A 25,951-nucleotide genomic window follows, 5' to 3' on the forward strand; every position below is an offset into this window, starting at 1 on the left:
AGAAGAAAAAGTGATCAAATAAATTTAGCATTTAACGTGTAGGATCCACCCTGGCTAGGTGCTGAAAGAAGAAAAAAAAGCATTAAATTCTCCTCAGATGTATTTCTGAAGCAATAGCAAATAAAGCTATGGCAAATTAAAGTTTTCTCTATGGGGGGGGGGGAGATCAAGCTCTTATTTTTAGCTCCTTTTGAATATGAGCCAATGAATCTTAAAAATAAAAGGGGGTAATCAATTATAGAATTACAGTATACAGGATCCACTTTATGTAAATAATCTAATAACAGATCTCTCAGTCCATAGTTTATATAAGAATAGCATATTTATCAAAGGCTGCTTTTGAGAAAAGTTGCCTCTGAATAAGACTTCAATCAACCCTTTCAATGAGTTTTATGTGGTCCAGAGAACCTTCTTGCCCTTGTACTCCTTGGATGTATTTCTACTGCTTCTTTTTCCATAAGAGTCCTATTGAAATAGAGAAAGACAGTGAACAAAAACTCCCCATGCTTAAAATCTAAGGCTCCCTTGGTGTTTTCACTGGGGTAGAAACAAAAAACAACAGTGTATCACATATTATTGTGAAGGACTCTTTGGAGAATCTGTTTATTTGGGGGTGGGGTGTACTCTGCAGCTCAAGACTAGAAGCCAAGGGGCCAATATATGGGTTGCTTCCAATCTTTGCCGGATGATTTAAGGATTTCTCCTAGCTTCCTGACATATTTTGTTTTCTTGAACTATGGCAGGACTTAGTATGTTTTAATAACATAGCACCCCTCTGCTTGAAGCATGTGAAAGCTTACAAGAGTTATATTTTGTTCCCATGGCAATCAAAATTGTTTCACCTTCTAAACATGACAGTATATTAATATACATTATTTTGTTTGGATGCATTTTCTTCAAACTCTTATAATTTGAATTTTGTGTTCCATAAATGCGCCCTTTAACACCATCCAATTGTTAGGGAAACTATTTAGTTCTATTTAACACTAAGTATCTAACAGATTGTACACATTTTGACTTAACAGTTTCGCCTATGGTGCAGAAATTGATAATACACCTTAATTTATTATTTAAAAAATACTGGTAAAGTGAGTTGACAAATTTCAACTGTTTTTTTAATAGAATTAACTGGCATGGTTCAAACTGGAATGAATACTGCTGTATACTGAATTCAGTTTGGTCTGCATGGTGAACCAAGCTCCTGCAAACCTCTTACAGCTTTTACTTTAAAAAGTGTTCTAATAATTAGTCATCTAATCTATTTTGAAGTATATAGTTTATCAGAAGAAAATTGCTTTAGGGAAAATTAAAACAATTTCTTAAGTACAATTAGCTTATATTTCTCAAAACCCAAACTTATTTTATTAGCAATGTGATTTCTATTGTAATGTTCCTATTACAGGGATGCTCTAAACTTTTAATTCTAAAGGCATCCCTTTAACACTCCCCAAATCCCTTTATTTATGTTAAACACAAATGTGTAGATAGAGAGATAACTGATAATTGTCTGATGAGATCATTATCCTGTTGTCTTAAACCCTATCAAATACCAAAGGCCATTGTTAGTAGCATTATCACACTTGAAGCCAAAAACATATATTGACAGAAATGTTGTTTTGCTAGGGTACCTTAAGATATTATATTCAATAGCATGAAAAAGTGAGTTTTTTGCTTTTATGAGATGCTGTAGGTTAATCTTTCTGCCTAAAGACAGCAATAACAACACCTACTTCAGAAGAAAGGGGTTAAAATGGTTCAGTTAGGTACATTATATAGATATTCCTTTCAGTAAAGAGCTCAAGCAGTATTTGGTTAATAATAATATGTACAATAGGTTTTCTTATTGAGCAAAATGCTTTTCATTGATTGAAATTGTATTACTTGGTTTTATTTTTTTTAAAAAGTATATTATAATAGATATCAAGTTTTTATCCATGGTTTATTTTTTAATAGAGCAACCACATATTTTCTTGGGCGATGGGGGTGGGAGGGAGAGATTGCCACTAAGAGGCAGTATTGAGCAAAAGATATAGACCAAGCTAAATTATTCCAAGCAGTTATCAACTCTATTAATAAAAATAATAGATGGTGATAATTTGACATAATTCTCCAATTTTAACATGGAAACTGTTCTAAGATAGTTTTAGAGGATATTGCATAGCTTTCAGACTAAGTACAATGCCAAAAATAATTTGTTCTGCATGTTTAAAATCAGAGTATATTAAGTTTAATTAAGATATTTTAATGAACAGCAGGGATTATTAAACAAGGACAAATCCTTGTAATTCATCCTTATTCATATATCATATCCTTTGTTAAATGTTTAAATGTATAGATATTCTAAGACGTAGAAAAAATGAAACTTGTTAGTTTGTCAAAATTGACTTACGTTGGAAATGGCTTTGTCTTAGCTATTTTACTTTGTATTTTTTTTCTTTGCAATTAAAATATATTTTTAAAACTAGTGGATATTTGTACTGCATTTCATAATAGGAATTATGGAGATGGAGAAATATCTAGAGGGGCAAAATAGAATTCACACTTACCCAGAACTAATTCTCATTGAACTGGACATATTTCTGAAGCGAAACGAATAAGGTTGTAATATGTGTGTGACAGAATATACTGCCATTTTGAATCAGTTGAATAAAAATCTGCAACATTTGATAGAGGGGAGTATTTAAATGTTTGAGATATTTCCATATCTAAACAGAGAAACAGAATAACCATCAATGGGGTTGGGGGAGTCAGAGAGGGAGTGACATTAGTGAGAAAAACTGCATCTGCATTCCTCATCCTGGAGTACCCCAAGAGCTTCCTCTCTCCAGGGAGAAAGAGGGCTCACCCATTGACCATCAACACCCATCAGCTATCTCTACCTTACCAGTAAGCATCCAAGTTACTCCTTCATCCTTCTCTAGCTATCCAGTACCATTCAAGAGATTTCAGAGTTCAGCCTATTTTAAAGCAGCCAAACGCTGCTCACCCATCAGGCCTTGCTGCCAACTGACTGGATGCAGCAGTGGGAATGGGAGTAACTTCCTTTCAGCTTCCCCATTGATTTTGCTTGTGGAAAGCTGGCAAGAAGTGTCAGAAATCACTCCTCTTCTTCAGCAGACCTGTGGAACTGCCTGCCACTTTGCTGGGGGTAGGGAAACAATGGAATGACCAATGAGTGAGCAAAAAAGCAGTGGGTGTGGGAGTAACTTCCAACTGCTTTCCCATTGCTGCTGCTTGTAGAAAGCTGGCAGGGAGCGTCAGAAATCACTCTTCCTCCTCCTTGGCTGATCTACAGAACTGCCAGCCACTTTGCTGAGGGGAACAAAGAGAGCTGCAGACTACAAGGAAAACTGCATCTAGACTCCCCATCCCAGTGTGTCCCAAGAGCCTCCTCCCTCCATAAAGAGGGTTCACCCATCAACCACCAGTGCTCTCCAGATAGCCTTACCTTGCCAGCAGACATCCAGGTCACTCCCTTGTCCTTCCTTCACCACACATCGCTATTAAGAAATTTTAGATTTTAACCTCAATTTCAAAGTACACAATCACCACTTACCTGTTGGGCCACCAGCCAAATGGATCATGAGCAGATCATGAGCAGTGGGATCATGAGCAATATTCTGCCAGATTTTCTATTGGCTTTTCATTTGGGAAGCTGGCAGTGAGTATTCAGAATCACTCCTCATCCCCATCAGCTGACTTGCGGAACTGCCTGCCACTTTGCTGGGCGGGCAGGGGGAACAAAGGGAACTGTGGACTGCTGGACAAATTTCTGCTTAATGTAGTCAGAAGCCTAGTGGGACTGAAGCAACCACAACTTTCCCAAATTTGTTGTTTTGTTTTCCCTCACTGTATTTCACTACCGATAATTCACTGACCTTGATATATGTAATAAAAGGCTTGAATCTACTTCTTGAATTAGCCACTTTTCAGATGACTTAACATGCTCCCCATTAGGCTACATTATCGAGAAAAGTCAGAGAAGCTGCGACTGTTCTTGAAAATTAGTGACAAGATTTTCTCTGAAATAATGCATGGTGCTAGAACACCAAAAAACAGCATGGAAAGTGTAGTATGAGGATATACAGACTCTTCTGTAAGTGCCATGAGGCTTAAATCATCGTATTCCTTAGCATAAGCGTGCAAGTATACTGTGTATTACGTTTGCAAATCCCAAAAATCAGGCCAAAAACATATAACATGGCTAAATCAACTATAACAACCAGTTCATCATGAAAACACAGCCATAGCACTACTCTGTAATTGAATCTAACTTGGATTATTGCCTGTAATTAATACATTTAAAATTTCATTAATAAATCAATGGTGAAACTTGATTCATACAGTGCATTAAATCATAGTTCAATTTGATTCTGGGTTTATCCTTGGTCTATCATATACACTACAACTGACTGGGTCAAATAATCATATTATGCCATAAATGATATTTCACAAATCCCAATAACTGGGCTTGTAATGCTTAGCTATGCTAAGCCCAAAGCAAAACAATTACATTATGGCATAAAAGTACAGTGTGGAGTCAAACAATTTCTTGGTTTAAAGTATAGATATCAATACTGACAAAAGGCAGATACATTTCTAATTTCCATCAAATTCAAGAGAAGCAATACTTTCCCTAAACAGGATGAGATGCTGGATAAGATTAATAATTAAAATAAAGATAAATCAAACATTATATAAATGAAGATGATGAGCAATTTAGGGGAAGCAGAAAATGCAATTCACTCTATTCTCTAAGGAGCAATATCTGGAATCTGCACAAGCTCCTGATTCTTAACTGAGTAGCAACAGTGACCAGGTTCTTTTGAAATAGTAAACAAAATAGGCTTATCTTCTTGATTATAGCAATATTCTTTATAGGGAAAGGGTCTTTAAAATTTTCTGATGATTTAAAAGTCCTGTGGTCTCCTATTGTGCCACTTCTTGTTCACTTGATAATTTTTTATTTTAAGAAAAGATTTTGGTTAAACCATTAAGTACATACAATATGTTGTAGTTCAGCAGTAAATGAGAAAGGTCAGTCTTCCATGAATTACTTATGCAAGCAACACTCTTTCAGCCTTAAAATCACTCCCCATACTACCCTGCAAAATACAAGTAATACTGATTTTATAGGATTGTTGTAAGGACTACAACTAGATAATGTATATGAAGTTCTTTGGATACTTGAAAGAACAATACACATATATTTAAAACCTGGATGAACTTGGAGTATATTTTAAAATATATTTAAAATATTCTCACCCTGCAGTTCAATTTTTTTCAAGAAGAAAAATTGAGCCACCATAGGTGTATGGTGTGGAAGTCTCTGCTTTACATGCTTTTTTTAAAAAAAATCAAATCAATCTTCAGACACTTCTACATAGGAGTTTTTGCTATATCAGAATTATTTCCAGATTTGTCTCTTCATACTACCAACACCATTGAGAAGATAAACAAATTATTTCCAGTTTAGTTTAGAGGATCCAAACTGGAGAGGTCTAGACGGGCAATAGCAATTTTTTGTAGATTGAGAAAGAATAATGGATTTGTGTTGCTTCAGAATCAGTTCTTTTCTCCTTGCCAAACCAAACTTCTCAATATTCCATCTATTCTCTCTCTCTCTATACCAGTATATATCCTTTCAGGGTTCCGACCAATGTCCTAATAAAATATCCATCCTACAGCTCCTGAAAGGTAAAATGTACATCTAATAAATTACCAAATATACATTTGGAATTTGCAGGATTCAAGATTTCCCAGTTAACTAATTGGCACAGGGTAAGATTGACCCAAAGTCATCCATTCTCTTCAGAAATTGTTTGGTTGTTTCTCAAATTTCCTGTTTCTAGGGAATACTGTCTCTGTACAAGTATTGTCACAGTATTTTTATGAAACTTACAGCCTCTTTTAAGTCAAAGCTGATTCAAAATGGGAACCATCACCATTGTATAGGTTGCTTAGCAGCTTTTCTTGTATATTCTTCTACTAAAGGTTCCTTTAAGAAGCCGTGTTTTGAGCGTTCCTATATTTTTATTTCCTCCATCATTGATTATTTTGTTTTTATTTATGGTACTTAAAAATTAAAAAGGAATCCTTTCATCCTTTCTTGCTAATCTTTTATTCTATCTCTACTGATCCAAATATGGCAAATTCGGAAATAAGAACCACTTGTTGATAATAGGGCAGTGTAACAGAATCCTGAAAGCTTACCAAATTCTCTCAAAAACTTATGCTTAGTGTGATTAAAGCAGAGTTACTTGAGTCTTTTCCCCCCTATGATCTCTCTTCTGTAATGGCTATTTCTTTCCTGAATTATCTGTCTCCTCTTTGTTCCCAAGATCTTTTTAAAATTCCACCCCATCTGTTTTGTTTTGAGCTTCAGATCCAATTTCTATAATCTTGATAGGTTAGACAAATGAATGGAAACTATAGGAAACCTCCAAAAATAATTATGAACATGGAGAAAAGAAATAATATACATTAATATAAGATACGTGTATCTGTGTTGGTTTAGCACATGTAAAAAGAATATTGGGAATAATAAACTGAATCATAAACTGAACTTGAGTTGGCAGTGTGGTAACATTGCTAAAAATGAAAATGTATTGATATAATACAGTCTGTAGCAGTACAAATATTATTTCCAAATATATTTAGTATTGGTTAAACGCTATTTCAAATATTAAGTTCAATTCAACCCATTAAACATATTTTAAGAAAGGTTCAGGTAGTCTTCGACTTATGACCAAATGTGTTTTGCTAAGCAAGATAATTGTTGAGTTTCCCCCACTTTATGACTTTTTGCCAGAGTTAAATGAATCATGTGGTCATTAAGCGAATCAGACTTTCCTCATTGACTTTGCTTGTTGGAAGCTGGCTGGGATGGTTACAAATGGTGATCACGTGACCCAGGGACAGTGCAATTGTCGTAAATACATGCCAATTGCCAAGTACTCAAATTTTGATCATGTGACCATGACGATGCTGTAATGGTCATAAGTGTGAAAACTGGTCATAAGTCACTTTTTTCAGTGCTGTTGTAACTTCAATCACTAAACAAATTGTTCTAAGTCATGGACTACCTGTATAGTCTACTAGAAATTAAGTCTAACAAGGAGTGTCTGAAGAAACTGATTATTAGTCCGCAGAAAATATGAGTAGGTTGAGACATAATAGCAGTTTTCAAGTACCTGAAAGTATCGTACAGAAAAAGGTTGAGAACTGGAAGTCTGATTTCAAATGTTAGTTCTTCCTAACAGTAATATCAGTTTGATAATGAACCACTTACCAAAGGCTGCGATTAATTCCCATTCACAGGATGTTTTGAAACACAGGCTGGATAAACACATGGTACAGAACCTGGCTTTGGATTTCAATACAGTAATTGGAAGTAGGTTGACTGTTAATAGACTAAATTGTTGCTTCCAACTCTATGATTTTATGATTTTCCCCTTACTTTAGATAAGAGTTCTTGAGGTTTTCTCATTAAAATTAGAATTTATGTCCAAGATACAAGATCAGATTTAGTTTGATGTATTAATCTCAAAGAATATATATGGTGGTTAACAGAAATAGCTGTAAAATTAATAAGAAATAAAATTTGCAAAATCCCCCACACCTTTGTGTGAGTTTAATCAATGCAATAATAATTAAAGCAACTAGAAAAAGATGCACTTACTCTCCTTTTGAAAAACTGTAAAGTTATAAGTTATATATCTCTCTTGTACTTTCCCCTAAACATCTATATCAGCTGTTTTAGTAACTGTTGTACCAGAATCACATACTCTGCGGTTTTTGTTTTGTGAACACTATATATACTTAGAATGTATATGAAATAATTTTAAGGGTTATAATTAAAATAATTTAAAAAGGTTATAAAATAGAATTATGCTGAGTACTTACAAAACATGATTGCACAATAAGAGCATTCAAAATGTTGTACAACTGAGTAATCAGTTACAGTCTGTAATGAGCCAAACATATTGGAAGTGTGATCTTCCCTGCAGTTGCGTTTAAATAGGTACCATCTGGGCAAAATTTATACACCATTCAGCATTACAGCATTCATTATAAGAAAAGACAATCACATTTTTATTTAATTCACCATCTACAATTTTCCTTAGAAATGATAGTCCTACAGCAACCATTATGAAAACCAATGATTTCAGCCACATCATTAAAGAGATACTGAAGTTGCATTTTGAAAGAAATACATCAGAACCTAAACCATGAGTTTTTAGAAAGCAACTCCAATCACTACCCCATTCTTCACAACATTTAAATAGTAAGAACTACATTAATACTAGTAGAACATCATCCCAAGAAGCAAAGGCAGAGATCACGGCATGCTACTAGGTTTCAAAAAAATTCTAGAAACTTTGCAAGTAAAGGAGATTAGACCTTGCAACTGAAACATTCACCCATTGAAACTACAAATCTAACTTTTTAAAATTACATAAGTTTTCTTCCATTTTTGAAAAATGAAACAATGCTTACAAAGCAGGATTCCAGAAAAAAGTCTAGTGTCCCTCCCTTACTGTAATTTGTTCAATTTCCTATGGAACTCTACTTATGGATTTTAGAAATATGTACCAACATCTGAATCCAGAATTTGTGGAATCACTATTTTCAGTTATTTTTAGACAACATATAACAACCAAGTAGAACTTAAATGAGCAAGTTATTTTTCCACATTTTTCAGTTTTAGTGCAATTTTTATTGTTCTGTGAATGCTCAAAACAGTGACTGTGTGACAAACATCTGGGCAACACTTTACACATTTTTCTACTAAAAACTTTGTTCTGAAAGAAAATTGTGTATGAAGCAGTCATAGCAACAGCTACATTTAGCAAAGGTTGCAAAAAAGTTCCCTTGTTTTTTTTGTTAGTAAAGTATAAAAGATATTTTCATTCAATCAGACTAAGAGGCAACAACAATGAAGGAAAAAATTAGAGAATGCAAAAACGTTGACGTAATTTCCTTCTCTAAAATTATGTTTCACCCTAACCAAAAGAACAAAGAAAAGTTGTTAGAATATAAGGATTCCAAACTATTACTTTTGATAAACTTTTGTGGCTAGTATGATAGCTTGTATAATTATTTCATTTAATTGACCACAGACATCTTTAAAAAAGTATTCTGAGCACTATATGTTTTATGTTCTTTTACAAAATTCAGTTTTAGGACTGACATTTATTACCTCAGCTTCCATGGCAGTGAAGAAGAAAATTTGTTTCATTAAAACAAACTTGAATTAACCATCAAAGATACAGAATAACAAATAAACAATTCCAAGGAATATTTAAATAACCAGTTAACAGAATGCTATTTAGTACGTCTAAAAAATACTGAAATTATTCTGTATGGAGAAAAGGTGTATTTATAACACAGTAGAACTTCATAACTGAACCATCAGAAATGTTTAGAAAGAAAGAAAAAGTTTAATGGCTACTTCCATTAGCTTTCCGTAGCACCATATATGTGAGGGTAGTTTTCCAGACTTCTGATGTGATTAGCCTTCTTAAGATACTGAAAGAAATTTTTTTTGCTTTAGAAAGTTAAGACTCAAACATGGAAAATAAATCATGGTATATCCTATTTGGTCCACATAAAAATCATATTCATATTCAGCTGATATATTTTAATAGGACATATTAAATTACAAATTAAATGTAAAATTCAAGAGGTTAGCTGCAAAAAAAGACAGGAATACTAAAGAGCATTTTCCACCATTTACTCTCATTATCAAAAATATTTTTCAACTCTTCTTGCAAAACAGAAACAAAAAAAAACATACTGAACACTTACATCACATTCTTCTTCCTATGGCTTTAACCCTCCCCCCACACCCTGCCCCACCCACAGAAAAGACAGGGGAAAAACAAATCTGAAAGTCAACAAAATAATTATTTGCTCACATTGACATAAAATGACACCTGGTACACTATAGAAGAAAAAAGAGACATCACCCAACCAGTATCCAAAACTTTTGTCTTATTTTTAGACCTAGTAACCATCATTGTACATGCTTTGTGCCAAATCCAACATATCTAATGTTACAGTTCATTAGCAATGTTAACCAGTTAACAATTAGATGGCAAACATAAAGGTGTTTAAGAATCTAGGGTATATGTCTTTTTACAACATCTGCTGAAATATTGCTGTAAATCAACACATAGTCCTTTATAAAGCAAGATAACAAAAAGGGCAAAATCCAGTGTTGCAAAAGAAACCTTTGACTTGTGCAATAGGATATTTCCTGTCCAGCAGTCTCCCCCTCCTTCCTAAGGGTTGTAAGGAAGAGGTTTAATTGGATACAACCCAATATTTTCTATTCTAGTCAGCCCATACTTTATGCAAAATAAAAAATTAAGTCTTAGACACCAATCCTGGTACACGTAAAATTGATATGAATTAATATACTTTCAACATGGGTTGACTTTTCCAATGGTGTAACTTAGAATTAATTTCAAAATCCCGCATAATCAGCAGGGTTTCTATCAGCTCTTTTAAGGTTCTCAACTAAGAAAACCTCCATTCTTGACATATTCTACTCTTGCACAGGAGGATTTAATCCAGGAGCCTGCCACATTTCACCTTGTGTATCCTGGTTCCAACTAGGCAAAACAAAACTGCAAATATAAATTGGGGAAAACCAAGGGCTTAATCTTGGAAGAGACATGTTAATTTCAAGTGAAATTTATGTTTTGACAATGTTATATGCCTTAAACTGCAAGAATGTGCTGATAGTTGTCAGATTTTTAGATCTAAAATATAATGATGTCTCAATAACTTTGGCGTAAGACTTAAACCATTTTTATTTTTAGCCAACTAGCATAAAAGTTAAAAAAAAATACAGTATCTATTTCATAATGAACTCAGCAAAAATATCCCAATGATAAATGTTAAATTTATGACATAGCATGACACAGATTAATGACATCTATCTGTAAAAAAAAGTGTGAAATTAAAAAACAGGAATGCCAACTTTTTCTTTTCCAAAAGATGATCAAGCTTTTGAACGTCTTGAGTGATATCAACTGAAGCTAAAGTCCAATATGATCATTTCTTGGTTTCAGGTCAGCATACAGTAGTTGGACAATTATAGTAATATCTTTTATTTCTGAACAAAGTTTAGGTGCTGAATTATTAACTTCCCTATCCACAAATAATGTGGTATTACAAGATTGGCTGTTGAAGTTTTTATTAGTTTAGCATGTCATTTTTCTTGCAGTGATGATACTGAACATGGATACATCATAAATTAGCACAATTGTGATGGACTGACTAGAAATAATTTCAGTATATTAAATCAATTTCTGATTAAGCACAAAGCATGAATTGGTACAACAAGGTCAGTATATGCCAAAAAAGTAGTTCTGTATTAAAAAATCATTTACATTAGCATTTGATCTCAAACTATGAGATGTTGTAAGATCTAAAGACAGTTTTGGGATAATTCCGCAATTACCAGCAAACTATTTCCCTGACACTAACACACAACATAGCAATGAAAACACTTGATACAAGTGATCTATATGCAGGAGCTCCGGCAAGTTAAAGAGAACCATAGCTGCCTTCAAATTGTAGCAATCCCCTTACCAAAGGAAGGGAGAAAAAAAGAAAGACTCAGCAGTCATATCTCATGTCCATAGCTTCATCCAAGTTCTTATCATCATTTGTACTGGCAGCTAAAAATGTCGTTACTGGTGACCCTGTCATATTAATTACACTCGTACTTGTGCTGGCATTGCGCACAGCAATGCTGGTCACATTAATGCCCAAAGTAAGCCTAGTCTGCTCCAAGGCCTTTTCTGGCACTGCAAATGCCTCCAATTTCTTTTCCCCATTAGCCATATATGAATTTTGGCAGCCGCGACATATGCAGTCTAAACAGGCTTTGCGATTCGAGTAGCAAGGGCAGCGCTGGCCACGACATGTAAGAACACTTGGATTTTGTGTAGCTCGGCCACATTTGCACCCCTTTTTCTCTTGTGCCTTTTTGTACACAGTTTTTGTTGGACTTCCAGATACAACATGACTGCTAGGATTTTTTTCTTTTGACTTTTTTAGCATTCCTGATTTAGATTTTGGATGAGATTTCTTGGTGGTATGGTCTATATTTTTTTTCATGCTTTTATTTGATAATAGTACAGTTTTACCTATTTTAGGAGCAGTACCTCCATTAGGTACAGTTGCTATTGACTGCAAAGACATCTTTGATTCTTGTTTCATCATTACTGGAGCTGAGGCTCCCAATGTTGGGCCACAAAGAATGCTAGAAATTGGAATATGCTGAAGCTTTTCACTGTCACTTTCTGATCGTGATCGCTTTCTGTTTAATTTTGCTACCTTAGGTGTTGCAGCTGTACATGAAATACCATGAGGTGAAGCATCCACTGATATATACACATTGTGGCTAGTTGGTGGGGGAGAAAGCTGCAAAAATGGACCATTTGTTAAATTGGTTTCCAAGCTGTGCTGTAGATTAGGGCTACATACTCCTGCATTAGAGTCCAAACTCCGTAGCACTTCCTCAACACTGAGTAAAAGAGGGTCACCAGGTTTGATGTCTTCACTGAAACTATGAATATCAATGCCGGTTGCACACAAGTCACCAGGGGAAACTATGTCACACATAGGCTGAAGACTGCTAGAAATATCTTCAGTTTTTATGTATTGTCCAGGATTACATACATTGACTGTATTTGCATGTTCAGGAGATGGAATATTTACTCCAAGTTTATCTACTGAGAGCCCATTACAACTGGGCAGACCATTAACAGTGGAGCCTTTTACATCACAATCATAGGTGCTTTCAGATATAGAACAATTTGTTGGAGGCTCATTAGCATACTCTGAAGTTGAAGGTGAAGGGGAATGGATCAAACACAATGCCAAGGATTCTTCAGATGCTTTTTCTGTGTCAACACTGAGCGGGGTGCCATCTTTAAGCAAAGTCAAAAGCTCTGGGGAACTGTCCACAGCTTGCTTAATATCTCGTCCTAATGGTGTCTGTGTTATATACTCACATAGTTTTTTATAACAGTTCACCAGAATGCTTAACTGTTTATTTTCTTCAAACTGCTCATAGTCTTTGCACCAACTACATGATGGTTTCATCATCATCTTCTTGCCTTTACAGGTTTTGCAGACATAATGTTGACATGTAGAGTTGGTGGGTGCAATTGGATCTTGCAGCAGATTTCCTAAGAGGGGGAAAAAAAGGAGAGTATAAAAACTCAAAAGTAATTTAAAATTTATTTTTCAACAATTTGAAAGTTTATGTAATGCCATTGCTGTATATATTAGCTGATCAGGCTAATAGCAACAATTGTTGTATCATCAACCTACAACAGCATATACTTTCAACTTCACTATCAGTGCTCAAGTATTTGTACTATTAGAGCAAGATACAAGAATTTCTACACTTCCATAATGGCATTTCACAGTTGTTCTGGATTGAATGATACAAGGCTCTCCAATATGTTCTCTGGTTAATTATGTGATATAAACCTTAGTTTAAACTTTAAAAAACTGATTAAAATCTTATATTGAGTAAGTTTCATAAATAAATAAATGCCAAATAGGCCTGTGATATACTTCAGGTTTTTAGGGAAGTATGAATTTTGAAGACATTTATAATATTCCTATTTATAAGAAATTGGGAAGAATTCACAAATTGAATCAAAGCAGCAGAAGTAAAACATTTGTCAATCAAGATTAACTACCAAGAGAGAAAAAGTATATATTCTATACTATAACATTTTCTTTAAAAATGACTAAATTGAATACATGTGTGGAAAGGTGGCTATGCATGCACACACATATTTAAAATATTAATATTCCTATGGAGCTTTCCAATACTTCAAATATAAAGTATAAAGCTGAAACAGAGAAACTGGCCATGCATTGCACATACTACTTAATTAATATAATATAATATAATATAATATAATATAATATAATAGAATAGAATAGAATAGAATAGAATAGAATAGAATAGAATAGAATAGAATAGAATAGAATAGAATAGAATTTTATTGGCCAAGTGTGATTGGACACACAAGGAATTTGTCTTGGTGCATATGCTCTCAGTGTACATAAAAGAAAAGATACATTCATCAAGGTACAACATTTACAACACAAACTGCTCTGCGCATGCGCAAGATGGCGCGGCTCTGAGGACTCGGCTCCGGCGACGAGAGGCCCCTCCGATGTTGACGAAGCCTCGGCCGTCCGTTTAGCCGCTTGCTGTCCCCGGCCCGGTAGATCTTACTTCGGGCAGCCATATGAGAGGTCTTTGGACTCCCTCGTACATGTGGTTGCCGAGAACGAGGCCGGGTAGGCAAGCGGTGGTTTCTGGCGGCCATGTTTTAGGCTCGGAGGTGGGGTGATGAGTCGGCGTTTTTTACGGCCGTTTTTCTGCCGATTCGTCTGGCCGGCTGGCTGCTAGCCTCTGGCTCGTCTCCCGCCCCCCTTCTGACTGCGGACTCCGGACTTTTCGGGGGTAGCCTTTGGGCTCCAGCCTCTGCAATCGTGGACGATCTGGATGATTGCGGAGGTATTCCATCTACCCCTATTGCCATCTGCCTCGCTGCCATGGTTTCTTGGCTTTCCCCTGCTGCGGATTATGGACTTGGCAACCTTCATACCCCCAGCCTCTCGGAGAGGTTTAGCCTTTATATGGACTTCGCCTCTTGGAGGAGAGGTCTGGGAGACCCGGCTTCTGGAGTGGTTAGGATTCTTTTCCTGGCCATGTCTGGAGATGGTTATTGGAGGATTGCGGGGAGACGATGGAGGCACCCCGGAGTTGCCCCCTGCAACCAGTCTATGACTGTGACTATTTTAACATCACCCATGCCCCCCTCGGCCTTTTTTGAGACTACTATGGCCGTTTTTGGTCCTATTAGGACTCCTTGGGGGGGGACATGGGATTTAGTTGGGGACAGAGGAGGACGGAGGAGGACGTGGCCAGCGACTGGAATACCATTTCCCCTCACCCCCGGTTCCAGGATGTTTGGACTAGGCACGGACAGAATACCATCTTGACTGTCATTCGGTGCTAATTGCTGTTCCATTCTTTGTATGCCTTCATTCTGGACTAGTACCATCAGTCATCATCTTGCCATCCGGAGATGGAGCCTCTACTTTGCCGATTCTTAGTCTCAGCTGCTCGCATTATACTGCTTGTGAACTCTTGCGCCTGCAGTGCCCCGCCTCGCAGGAATGGCCTCCTCATTACCGAGGGCCGGCCTCCATGACGGGTCTTGGGACCCACAGAGGTGGCATGCGAAAAGAAGAGCTTGTGGGGTTTTTAGAGAGGAATTTTAAGGGGTGGGAGGGTAAGGCGGGTAATGGGGTAACCCGTCGGGTGAGGCCAGTTCCTGCACATGCTCGCGGCGGTTTTTTACTATCAGGTTCGGAGGTTATGGGGGAGGAGTCTGTTCCTATCTGTGAGGGTGGTCCTATTGACACGGTAAGTGGGAGGGGCAGGTATGGCGGAAGCGAGGGGTCATATCAAATCCCGGGAGCGCGTGCTCGATGTCTTAAAGCGATCACGCGCTCCGACCCCTTGGACTTTTCCCGTTCCCCGGATGGTCAGGATCCTCAGAGCCTGGGCCTTCGGTTGATGTTGTGCAATGCTCGGTCTGTGGTGAACAAAGCCCCCCTTGTTTGTGATCTTATACAGGGGGGTTCCGCGGACCTTATGGGCATTACGGAGCCCTGGTTGGGCACGGAAGGGGCGCTGCCCCTTGTAGAGATGTGCCCGCCGGGTTTCCGTGCATTCCATCAGCCGAGGGCCCAGGGTAGGGGTGGGGGGGTGGCGGTTGTGATTAGAGAGAGTCTAGAGCCGAGGGAGACCACTGTACCTCAGATTGCCGGGTGCGAATCCCTCTTTGTGAGATGGGGTCGTAGGTGTCAGATGGGCTTGCTGATCACGTACCTGGCTCCTTGCTGCGTGACAGCTGCCCTGCCCGAGCTCCTGGAGATGCTGGCTGGGGTGGCAGGTGAGACACCCAGACTCTCAGTCATGGGGACTTTAACTTGCCATCTTCCGCTTATCATCGACGGCAGCTCGGGAGTTCACGGCTTCCATGACGGCCTTGGATCTGACCCAAGTAGTTGATGGCCCTACTCACATTGGGGGTGGCACTCTGGACCTGATTTTTCTCTCTGGACAGTGGTTGAGAGATCTGGACTTAAAGGAAATAGTCATCGAACCTTTGTCATGGTCAGATCACTCTTCTTCGCTAGACTTTCTGACCGCCATTCACCACCGCAGGGAGGCGGAGCCGACACGTTGGTTCCGCCCAGGCGCCTGATGGACCCTGACGGGTTCCGGACGGAGCTTGGGCCGTTTCCTGAGGGTCTGGCTCACGGCTCGGCTGAGGAACTTGTGGCGGCCTGGGGGCGGGCCGCGGCGGGGGCCTTAGACCGCGTCGTGCCTTTGCGGCCTCTGACCCGGCGCAGGTCCCAACCGGCTCCTTGGTTCTCCGAGGAGCTGAGAGGGATGAAGCGCCGGAGAAGACGCCTAGAGAGTTCCTGGAGGTCTAGCCGTTCGGAAGCTGATCGGTCACTAGTGAAGTCCTATACTAGGACTTACCTAGTGGCATTGAGGAAGCGAGGCGAGCCACGCCTCCTCATTGCATCGGCAGATAACCGCCCAGCCGCCCTGTTTCGGGTGACCCGCTCCCTCCTACATCAGGGGGAGCGGGATGACCCGTTGCAGGGACGTGCTGAGGAGTTTAACGGTTATCTATACGATAAAATCGTTCAGCTTCGGGATGGGTTGGACCAAGATTGCGGTGATGCGGGTGAGATGCTCGAGGGTGGTCTTGGCGATATTGTTTGGGATGAGTTTGACCCTGTGGCTCCTGAGGACATGGACAGGTTGCTGGGTAGGCTGAATGCCACCACATGTTTACTGGACCCGTGCCCCTCCTGGCTGGTGCTGGCCACTCGGGAGGTCACACGAGGCTGGCTCCAGGCGATTACGACCGCTTCTTTGGTGGATGGTGTCTTCCCGGCCGCCTTGAAAGAGGCGGTGGTGAGGCCCCTCCTTAAGAAGCCGCCCTGGACCCGGCTGTTTTAGGTAACTATCGTCTGTCTCCAACCTTCGCTGCGGCGAAGGTTGTAGAGAGTATGGTGGCATATCAGTTTCCTTGCACCTGGATGAAACTGTCTATCTAGACCCGTTCCAGTCCGGTTTCCGCCCGGTTACAGCACGGAGACGGCTTTGGTCGCTGGTGGATGATCTCTGGAGGGCCAGGGATAGGGGTTGCTCCTCTGCCCTGGTCCTATTAGACCTCTCAGCGGCTTTCGATACCATCGACCATGGTATCCTGCTGCGCCGGTTGGAGGGATTGGGAGTGGGAGGCACCGTTTATCGGTGGTTCTCCTCCTATCTCTCCGACCGGTCGCAGTCGGTGTTGACAGGGGGCAGAGGTCACCCGAGGCGCCTCACTTGTGGGTGCCGCAGGGTCGATTCTCTCGCCTCCTGTTTAACATCTACATGAAGCCGCTGGGTGAGATCATCAGTGGTTTCGTGTGAAGTATCAGCTGTATGCGGATGACACCCAGCTGTATTTTCTACACCGGACCACCCCAACGGTTATCAAGTGCTGTCCCGTGTCTGGAGGCCGACGGGTCTGGATGGGGAGAAACAGGCTCAAGCTCAATCCCGCCAAGACAGAGTGGTTGTGGATGCCGCATCCCGGTACAGTCAGCTTAATCCGCGGCTGACCATCGGTGGCGAGTCATTGGCCCCGATGGAAAGGGTCCGCAACTTAGGCGCCCTCCTGGATGAACGGCTGTCTCTAGAAGACCATTTGACGGCCGCTCCAGGAGAGCGTTCTACCAGGTTCGCCTGGTACGCCAGTTGCGCCTTTCTGGACCGGGATGCCCTATGCACGGTCACCACGCACTCGTGACGCTCGCCTGGATTACTGCAATGCTCTCACATGGGGCTCCCTTGAAGGGCATCCGGAGGCTGCAGTTAGTCCAGAACGCGGCTGCGCGGGTGATAGATGGAGCCTCGTGGCTCCCGTGATAACACCCATCCTGCGAGACTGCACTGGCTACCTGTGGCCTTCCGGTGTGCTTCAAGGTCTTGGTGACCACCTTTAAAGCGCTCCATGGCATTGGGCCGGGTTACTTACGGGACCGCCTACTGCTACCGAATACCTCTCACCGACCCGTGCGCTCTCACAGAGAGGGTCTCCTCAGGGTGCCGTCAGCGAGGCAATGTCGTCTGGCGGCGCCCAGGGCAAGGGCCTTCTGTGGGGCTCCCACCCTTTGGAACGAACTTCCCCCCGGACTCCGCCAGCTTCCGGACCTTCGGACCTTCCGCCGCGGGCTTAAAACATACTTATTTAATTGTGCAGGACTGAGCTAGGTTTTAAATTCATGGGTTTTAATTGGGTTTTATTTGTATATTTTAATTAACGGGCTTTAAAATAAGTTTCTTAATTGTTTTTATTCTGTATTTATATTTATATGTTTTTAAATGCCTGTGAACCGCCCTGAGTCCTTCGGGAGATAGGGCGGTATATAAATATGATTAATAAATAAATAAATAAATAAATAAATAAATATCAATATAAATCATAAGGATTGCCAGCAACAAGTTACAGTCATACAGTCATAAGTGGAAAGAGATTGGTGATGGGAACTATGATAATGAGCCATTATCTATGCCCATTCTTGACACAGAGACTCCCCAATGCTAAAAATATGGACGGGGAATAAATTATTGTCATCTTGCCATACAGAGAAAATGTTTCATTGACCCCACTCAGAAGGCAATAGTCAGTAGATTCACTTGGAAAGTAAACATGTTCTATCCACAATTTTTAATGACTATTGGTAAGAGGTCTTCTGATTGTCCATAGGGAAATCTCAGGTAAATACAACATTTAGTTAGATCTTAGAGAAAAGCTTAGAGAAAAGCTTTAATATATTTTACAGATAACAAGAACTATTGTGTTTGAGTTAAATTCCCAATTTGCCTTAAAATATGTCTTTGAATACACATACAAATGCAAATTAATACTTGCAAGCCAAAATGTTTAAATACTTCCTCGGAGGTTATAGCAGAAAATGCTACTTGTGTTATGGATAGATAAGGCACAAAATAAAACTGATGAAAATGAAAATATTACATGAGAGAAATTTCCAAAAATAAGCAAACTGAGAGTAGACATTAGTATGTGCAGAATATAAGGGAGTAGTTCAGTTCTCAGCTGCATCCTTAATACTTGTACATAGAGCTAGGTACATACATAAAGCACTTATAATATCTGAGTAATTTATTTCATCCTAATTTACTATAAATACATAACCACTAAATGCAACTAACATAGTGATTTCCAGTAAGATCCACACATAGGGAAACCTCAAGTAAATACGTAAATTCTAACAGAAATAAGCTTTATCCAATCCATTAAAAAATAAGCCTCCAAGGTCCCTTCCAACTCTGTTACTGTTATTGTTACTGCATTAATGAATGGCTTGGATTGAGGTTAGTCCTTGCCTAACAATCAGTGAGATTCGGTTAATGATGGCAACAGTGACTGCTATGTTTGCCAATACTAAATAATGCGGTTACATGACAGCATGCTTTATGACTGCATGGCTTTGTGGTGGAAATTCCAGTCCCAATTATTACAGTTAACCATGGACTAGCTGTAGCACACAGTAGTAGAGGGGGAACTATGTGTAAAGGTGACATATACAGACCAGACTGGGATGAAGAAAATGCAAACCACTTCTGTATCATACCATTAAAAATGTATGGGTAGATTCATGTAAGCTCATGTTTAGTTTACACTTCTGTGAAAAACCGTTGGCTCCCTTTGCTTGTTCTAAATTCTTGCATATTGCGACTGAACATTATCAGTGCTTCATGTGGATCCTCTGATAAAGGAAGACTCAGTGAACAACAATGTCCTAGTGATGCTACTGTGAAAAGATAATTTATTCCCTTGGATTTACTAAAAGAGTGTGCCACCTTTATCTGCAGTGATTGCAATTACACATTTCATGTAATGGATAATCTATTTTTCCATTGGTGTGTAGGAATTCTTCCCTATTTCTCTATTATTATTAAACTGTTTCAGTTCAGTAACATTTGATGGTTTTCTAGCATAAACTGTTTCTTCTTGCTACAAATTTCTATGGAACATAGGTCTGGAATTGGATTTGGCCATTCGAAAGCACTGAATTTGTTCTCCATCCATGCCATATTACTGTAATTGCTAGACAAATGCTAGAAAGGTGTTTTTTTTTTAAGTTTCTTTCTCTCACTAAACAAATCCCCTAGGCACCTATGTAACATACTAGGTAGCTGAAAGCTGCACAATAACAATGAGTGTATCAGAGGGAAAATGCAATGTAAGTTAAAAGACACTTAACTGATGAAATTTGCACAAACACAGCATGTACAACAGTTTTCTAAAGAAATAAAGGAGGATAGCTATTATCTCAGATTCTCTATAAAACAGCAGTATCAAACTTGATCTCACTGAGGGCCACATCAGGGTTGTGTTTGACCTCGTAGGGGCCAGGATGGACATGGCCAGCTCGACCTCATTTGTGTTTGGTGTGCCTGTGGTGGCCTGAGCGCTCTGCCAGAAAAATGGGCTCCCGACCTCCATTTTTGGCTACAACAGCTTCCTGCAATGCTCTGCCAGTGAAAACGGAGTTCGGATGGGCCGCCCGCAGCCCACCGAGCTCCATTTTTGCTGGCACAGGCACCACAGGCTGATTCTTTGCTGTTTTCAGGGTGGCCTTGTGGGCCAGATCTAAGCACCCCGTGGGCCCCTGGACCTTGAGTTTGACACCCCTGCTACAGACAGTCTATCAAAGATATCATAAAAATAATGTCAAATGTGCACCTATAACAGGGCTATACTGAATGACCCATAGAAATAAACATATTATGCGATGGAATCACAGTCTTTCACAAAAACCTCAATTAAAAGATAAGCATAGAGGAAAAGGAAAATCAGTGGCTATACAATATATTATTTATTGACAACTATGATGCCTGGATGCTAAAGAATGAAGTACTGGACTTACTATCACCATGCCCTGCATATGAAATTCATAAGAACAGAAAATCCTGAAATAAAATATGTTCTCAGTAAAAGATGGTAGGAGCACAATTCCATCTGTTCTTAAAATATTTAATTTCTTAATTTATTATGACTATTTGTTAAAGCAAGTTTTGCTGTAAGTGAAATTCTTGTATCTCTTTTTAATTAACAAGTCACATACTAATGAACATATAATCTGGAGAAATTTTATTTTTTCCAGATTCCAAATACTCCTTTTCGAAAAACAGTATTTTTCTATACAGGCAACCTTCCTGAAGATACACTATTATGTGGAATAAATAAGACACAAAAACAAGTGCATTGTTCACAGAGCAGCAGAACTATACACATCTTCCAATTCTTCTTCCTTAAATTTTAAATAAAAAAATAAAAAAAATCTTTTAATTTGAAGCTATATTTACTGTATGGGTATGTTCTTAATTTCATAAATTAGTTTTTTATCAGATTTATTATTATGAATTGTTCAATACATATTTGAGCTATAGTTTTTAATTGATATTGAAAACAATGTAACACTAAGAATACATTATATTTGTTAATGTTCTCTCCCTTTCTCATTACATAGAAGTGTTACTAAGGACATTTTTCTTAAGGCTGTGCTCTGAAGTTAAAAATTCACCTGATACAGAATAAAAATATTTGTATTGGTTTTTAGATTCATTAAGAGGAGGACATAAGCAACTGTTGCTTCCCGCTGAAATCAGATTAGCTCCATCCCTTTCGGCGTTTCAGAAGTCCCTTAAGACCTGGTTATGTTATCAGGCCTGGGGCTTCCAGAAAATTGGAGATATGCCTAGATGGCTGGATTGTTGAGGTGGCCATTCTTAACATTTCTCTGTCCAGGATTTTTATATTCGTTTTTATAATATTTATTTTTAATGTAGATTTCTATTTTTATTATTTAATATCTGTTGTTTATTTAGTTGATATACAATGCCCAGAATTGCTTTAGATTGGCAGCTATACAAATTTGAATTTTGATTAATAACATTGCTGTTTTACAACTCAATTTGGACATTTCACAAATGTTATTCTTGAGTTCATAAAGGTTAAGCACCAACTGCCTCCAAATTTCCATGCATCTTAGGTACCAAAGGATTAGCACTTTATGAGCTTTTTGGTTTGATAACTTGCAGCGTAACAGCGTCTCTTTTTAGTTTTTGTTCAGTGTAAACTGTTATTAAAAATGAATGTATATTATTAATAAAAATAAATGTTTAGAAAAGCACATCAATATCTCCTTTACTCAATCATTACATATTCATTAAATAGATTATTTATCTGTTATCTATTTATAAATGAGTAATTTATTAGATTTACATTATATTCCACCTTTCATTTATGAGCATAAATGCTCATTTATGCTCATTAAGTAGGCATATTAGTCCTTGCTTAACAACTGGTTTAGTGACCGTTTGAAATGTACCTCAAAAATGTACTTATGACCTGGATTCTAAGTTCTGAATTCGTCACATGATTGCATTTTGGGTACTTGGCAACTGGACTGCATTTATGGTCGTTTGCATCCTGTGGGCACATGACTGATTTAATTTTTTCACCAGAAATCAGTATTTTTGTGGGGTGCCGCAGGGGTCGATTCTCTCGCCCCTTCTGTTCAACATCTATATGAAGCCGTTGGGTGAGATCATCAGTGGCTTTGGGGTGAGATACCAGCTGTACGCTGATGACACCCAGCTGTACTTTTCCACCCCAGGCCACCCCAATGAAGCTGTTGAAGTGCTGTCCCGATGCGTGGAAGCCGTACGGGTCTGGATGGGGAGAAACAGGCTCAAGCTTAATCCCTCCAAGACGGAGTGGCTGTGGATGCCGGCACCCCGATTCAGTCAGCTGCAGCCGCGGCTGACTGTTGGAGGCGAGTTACTGGCCCCAAAGGATAGGGTGCGCAACTTAGGTGTCCTCCTGGATGAACGGCTGTCGTTTGAAGATCATTTGACGGCTGTCTCCAGGGGGGCCTTCCACCAGGTTCGCCTGGTTCGGCAGTTGCGCCCCTTCCTTGATCGGGATGCCTTGTGCACGGTCACTCATGCGCTCGTTACCTCTCGCCTGGATTATTGTAATGCTCTCTACATGGGGCTCCCCTTGAAGTGCACTCGGAGGCTTCAGTTAGTCCAGAATGCAGCTGCGCGGGTGATAGAGGAGCTCGCGTAGCTCCCATATAACACCGCTCCTGCGCAGACTGCACTGGCTGCCTGTGGCCTTTCGAGTGCGCTTTAAGGTGTTGGTTACGACCTTTAAAGCGCTCCATGGCTTAGGGCCTGGGTACTTACGGGACCGCCTGCTGTTACCACATGCCTCCCACCGACCCGTGCGCTCTCACAGAGAGGACTTCTCAGGTGCCGTCCGCCAAGCAATGTCGGCTGGCGGCCCCAGGAAGGTCCTTCTCTGTGGGGGCTCCACACTCTGGAACGAACTTCCCCCGGGTTTACGCCAAATACCTGACCTTCAGACATTCCGTCGCGAACTGAAGACGCATCTTTTTATTTGCGCGGGGCTGTCTTGAATTTTATCTTTTATCAATTTTTAAACGGGGTTTTTAGTATGGAAATTTTTTAATGTTAGGCTAATTTAAATAAGTTTTTTTAAATGGTATTTTAATCTGTATATTGTATTGTTTTATCTTGCCTGTACACCGCCCTGAGTCCTTCGGGAGAAGGGCGGTATAAAAATCAAATAAATAAATAAATAAATAAATAAATAAATAAATATTTATTTCCAATTTCTGGCAAAAAACACCCACTGCAAACGGGTTTGTGCTGCAAAAAATGCTGTAAAATCAGTCACATGACTCAAATTACCACCATGATTCTCATCTAATCCTTATCTAATCTAATCCTCAGGACTGTAATTCAAGGACTACTTGTGCAGCTCTCCTTGCTCTCATTTTCCTTCACAACCCTATTATTCTTTGTCTCATTCTTACTAGTACCTATCTCTTCCCACTTATGGCTATATCCATGTTGCTTGTATCTTTACAATTTATATTGTTTTTATTGTTTCCTAGTATGATTTGATTGCTTATTAGTATCCTATGACTATCACTAAGTGTTATATCTTATGATTCTGGACAATATATTTTATTTTTTCTTTATGTATACTGAGAGCATATGCACCAAAGACAAATTCCTTGTGTGTTCAATCACACTTGGCCAATAAAGAATCCTATCCTATCCTATCCTATCCTATCCTATCCTATCCTATCCTATCCTATCCTATCCTATCCCTAATTCCATTCTATGAAGAACATTAGCCTGAACAACTACATCTCTCAACAGTAATAGTCAACTAAATAAGGGTTGCATATGCACAAGTTAGTATAAAGAAGTCCCACTAGCACTATCAGAGTAGCTTCTTCCTTTGATCTTTTACAAAACTGAGGTGCAGCAATATAAGTAGAATGGTAGTTTTATTTCCTCAAAATAAACTGAGAATGGCATAACTAACCTGGCCTCAGTAATTAGCCGCCCATACAGCTGGTATTGGTCTTTTCCCCCACAGATTCTGCTCAAACAAAATATAATTATTTGCTTCTTGATTTATTTCAATTCGAAGACTGTACATCTCAAATTCAGAATTCTCAGTGGCTAATAGTTAACACCAGCATAAAAACCATAAAAAACAAGAAATGACAACACACATGTAAGCCACAGTAACCACTAGTCCAAATCAAAGTGCAAACTTTAGTCTAAATCCTGTATTAGTCAGAATCAATAGTATTGCAACATTTTTTCTCATTTAATTCAGTTGTTGTATAAGTATTGTCAAGAATTGGACAAGGAACATGAACATGCATTCCCATATACTCATTATCCACAATTCTTTGGATATTTGATAGAATGAACATATAATATATAAAACCAACTGAAAATAGCAGAACTTCTGAGGTAAAATCAGTAGCAGGAATAATATATTCAATACTTGAAACCATAATGTTACTATATGACTTACACCTTCTTTGTTTACTATCAGGTGGGAGGTCAAAAGAATAGGAAGAATGATGGTGCCACAGGAAAGCTTCTTTTTGGGTTATAAAATTTTATCACAACTAGAATATTAAAATATTACAATCTTCCCTGTTTAAACTAAACAATCTCAGTATTTAAAAAAATACTCAGTATTTACTCAGTATTTACTATTTTAAATACTCGGTATTTAAAAAAATCCCTTCTCCCTGAAACAAACACATTTTGCAAAATACTTTTCCTAAAGAAGCTACTAAAACCACAATTTGTACAGATTCTAAGGCAAGGTGTAAAATATCATTTAAAAGTGTCAAGAATATTTGCTAATGCATGAATTTAAGCAATATTTACTTTATATTTTTTCTCTTATTTTTATTAAGATATCTGCCCTCAATTGTTGGGAGCAAAATGATTGGGGAAGAAGAAGAGCTCGAGTGCAGAAGCAAGTAGACATAAACAACATAGACAGACTTTAGTATAAGCTGACAAAATAACAATGTTTTGGGTCATTAACACTAACCAATCCTACTCATGAAACTAAATGCTACTGTGTTTAACACAATTAACTCCCTAGAAATGCCTCAGCTTGTCAAGAATATAAAATTCAATATCTAAACTGAGCTAAAGCAGTTATACTTACAGAAATTTTAAAAAAACAACTTTTATTGTAAAAGTAATGTAGAAAACTAGCAACTACCCTTCTCCTAAAAGAATGAAATATTTTAGGAAATATTAAAAAAGCCAGAATATTATATTTGCCTGGATGAGAAATGGAGAAACATGTTTTTTTAAAGGCAGGAAACAGGCTCACTCTTAATAGCCCCATCTTTCTTAATAGGCCACAGCAGA

General features: G+C 38.8%; 1 protein-coding gene across 1 annotated transcript in view; it reads right to left on the minus strand.

Annotated features, from left to right (window-relative positions):
* Nucleotides 1-1,810: 1,810 nt before the first annotated feature.
* The window catches only part of MSL2 (MSL complex subunit 2), a 29,056-nt gene continuing 4,915 nt past the window's right edge, over nt 1,811-25,951 (minus strand). Inside the window, exon 2 of the mRNA XM_058189425.1 lies at nt 1,811-13,211. Within this exon, the coding sequence (XP_058045408.1) occupies nt 11,632-13,211 (1,580 nt within the window). The 3' untranslated portion in view covers nt 1,811-11,631. The remainder of the gene's footprint in view (nt 13,212-25,951) is intronic.

This window comes from Ahaetulla prasina, chromosome 6 (genome assembly GCF_028640845.1).
Source record: "Ahaetulla prasina isolate Xishuangbanna chromosome 6, ASM2864084v1, whole genome shotgun sequence".
NCBI lineage: Eukaryota > Metazoa > Chordata > Lepidosauria > Squamata > Colubridae > Ahaetulla > Ahaetulla prasina.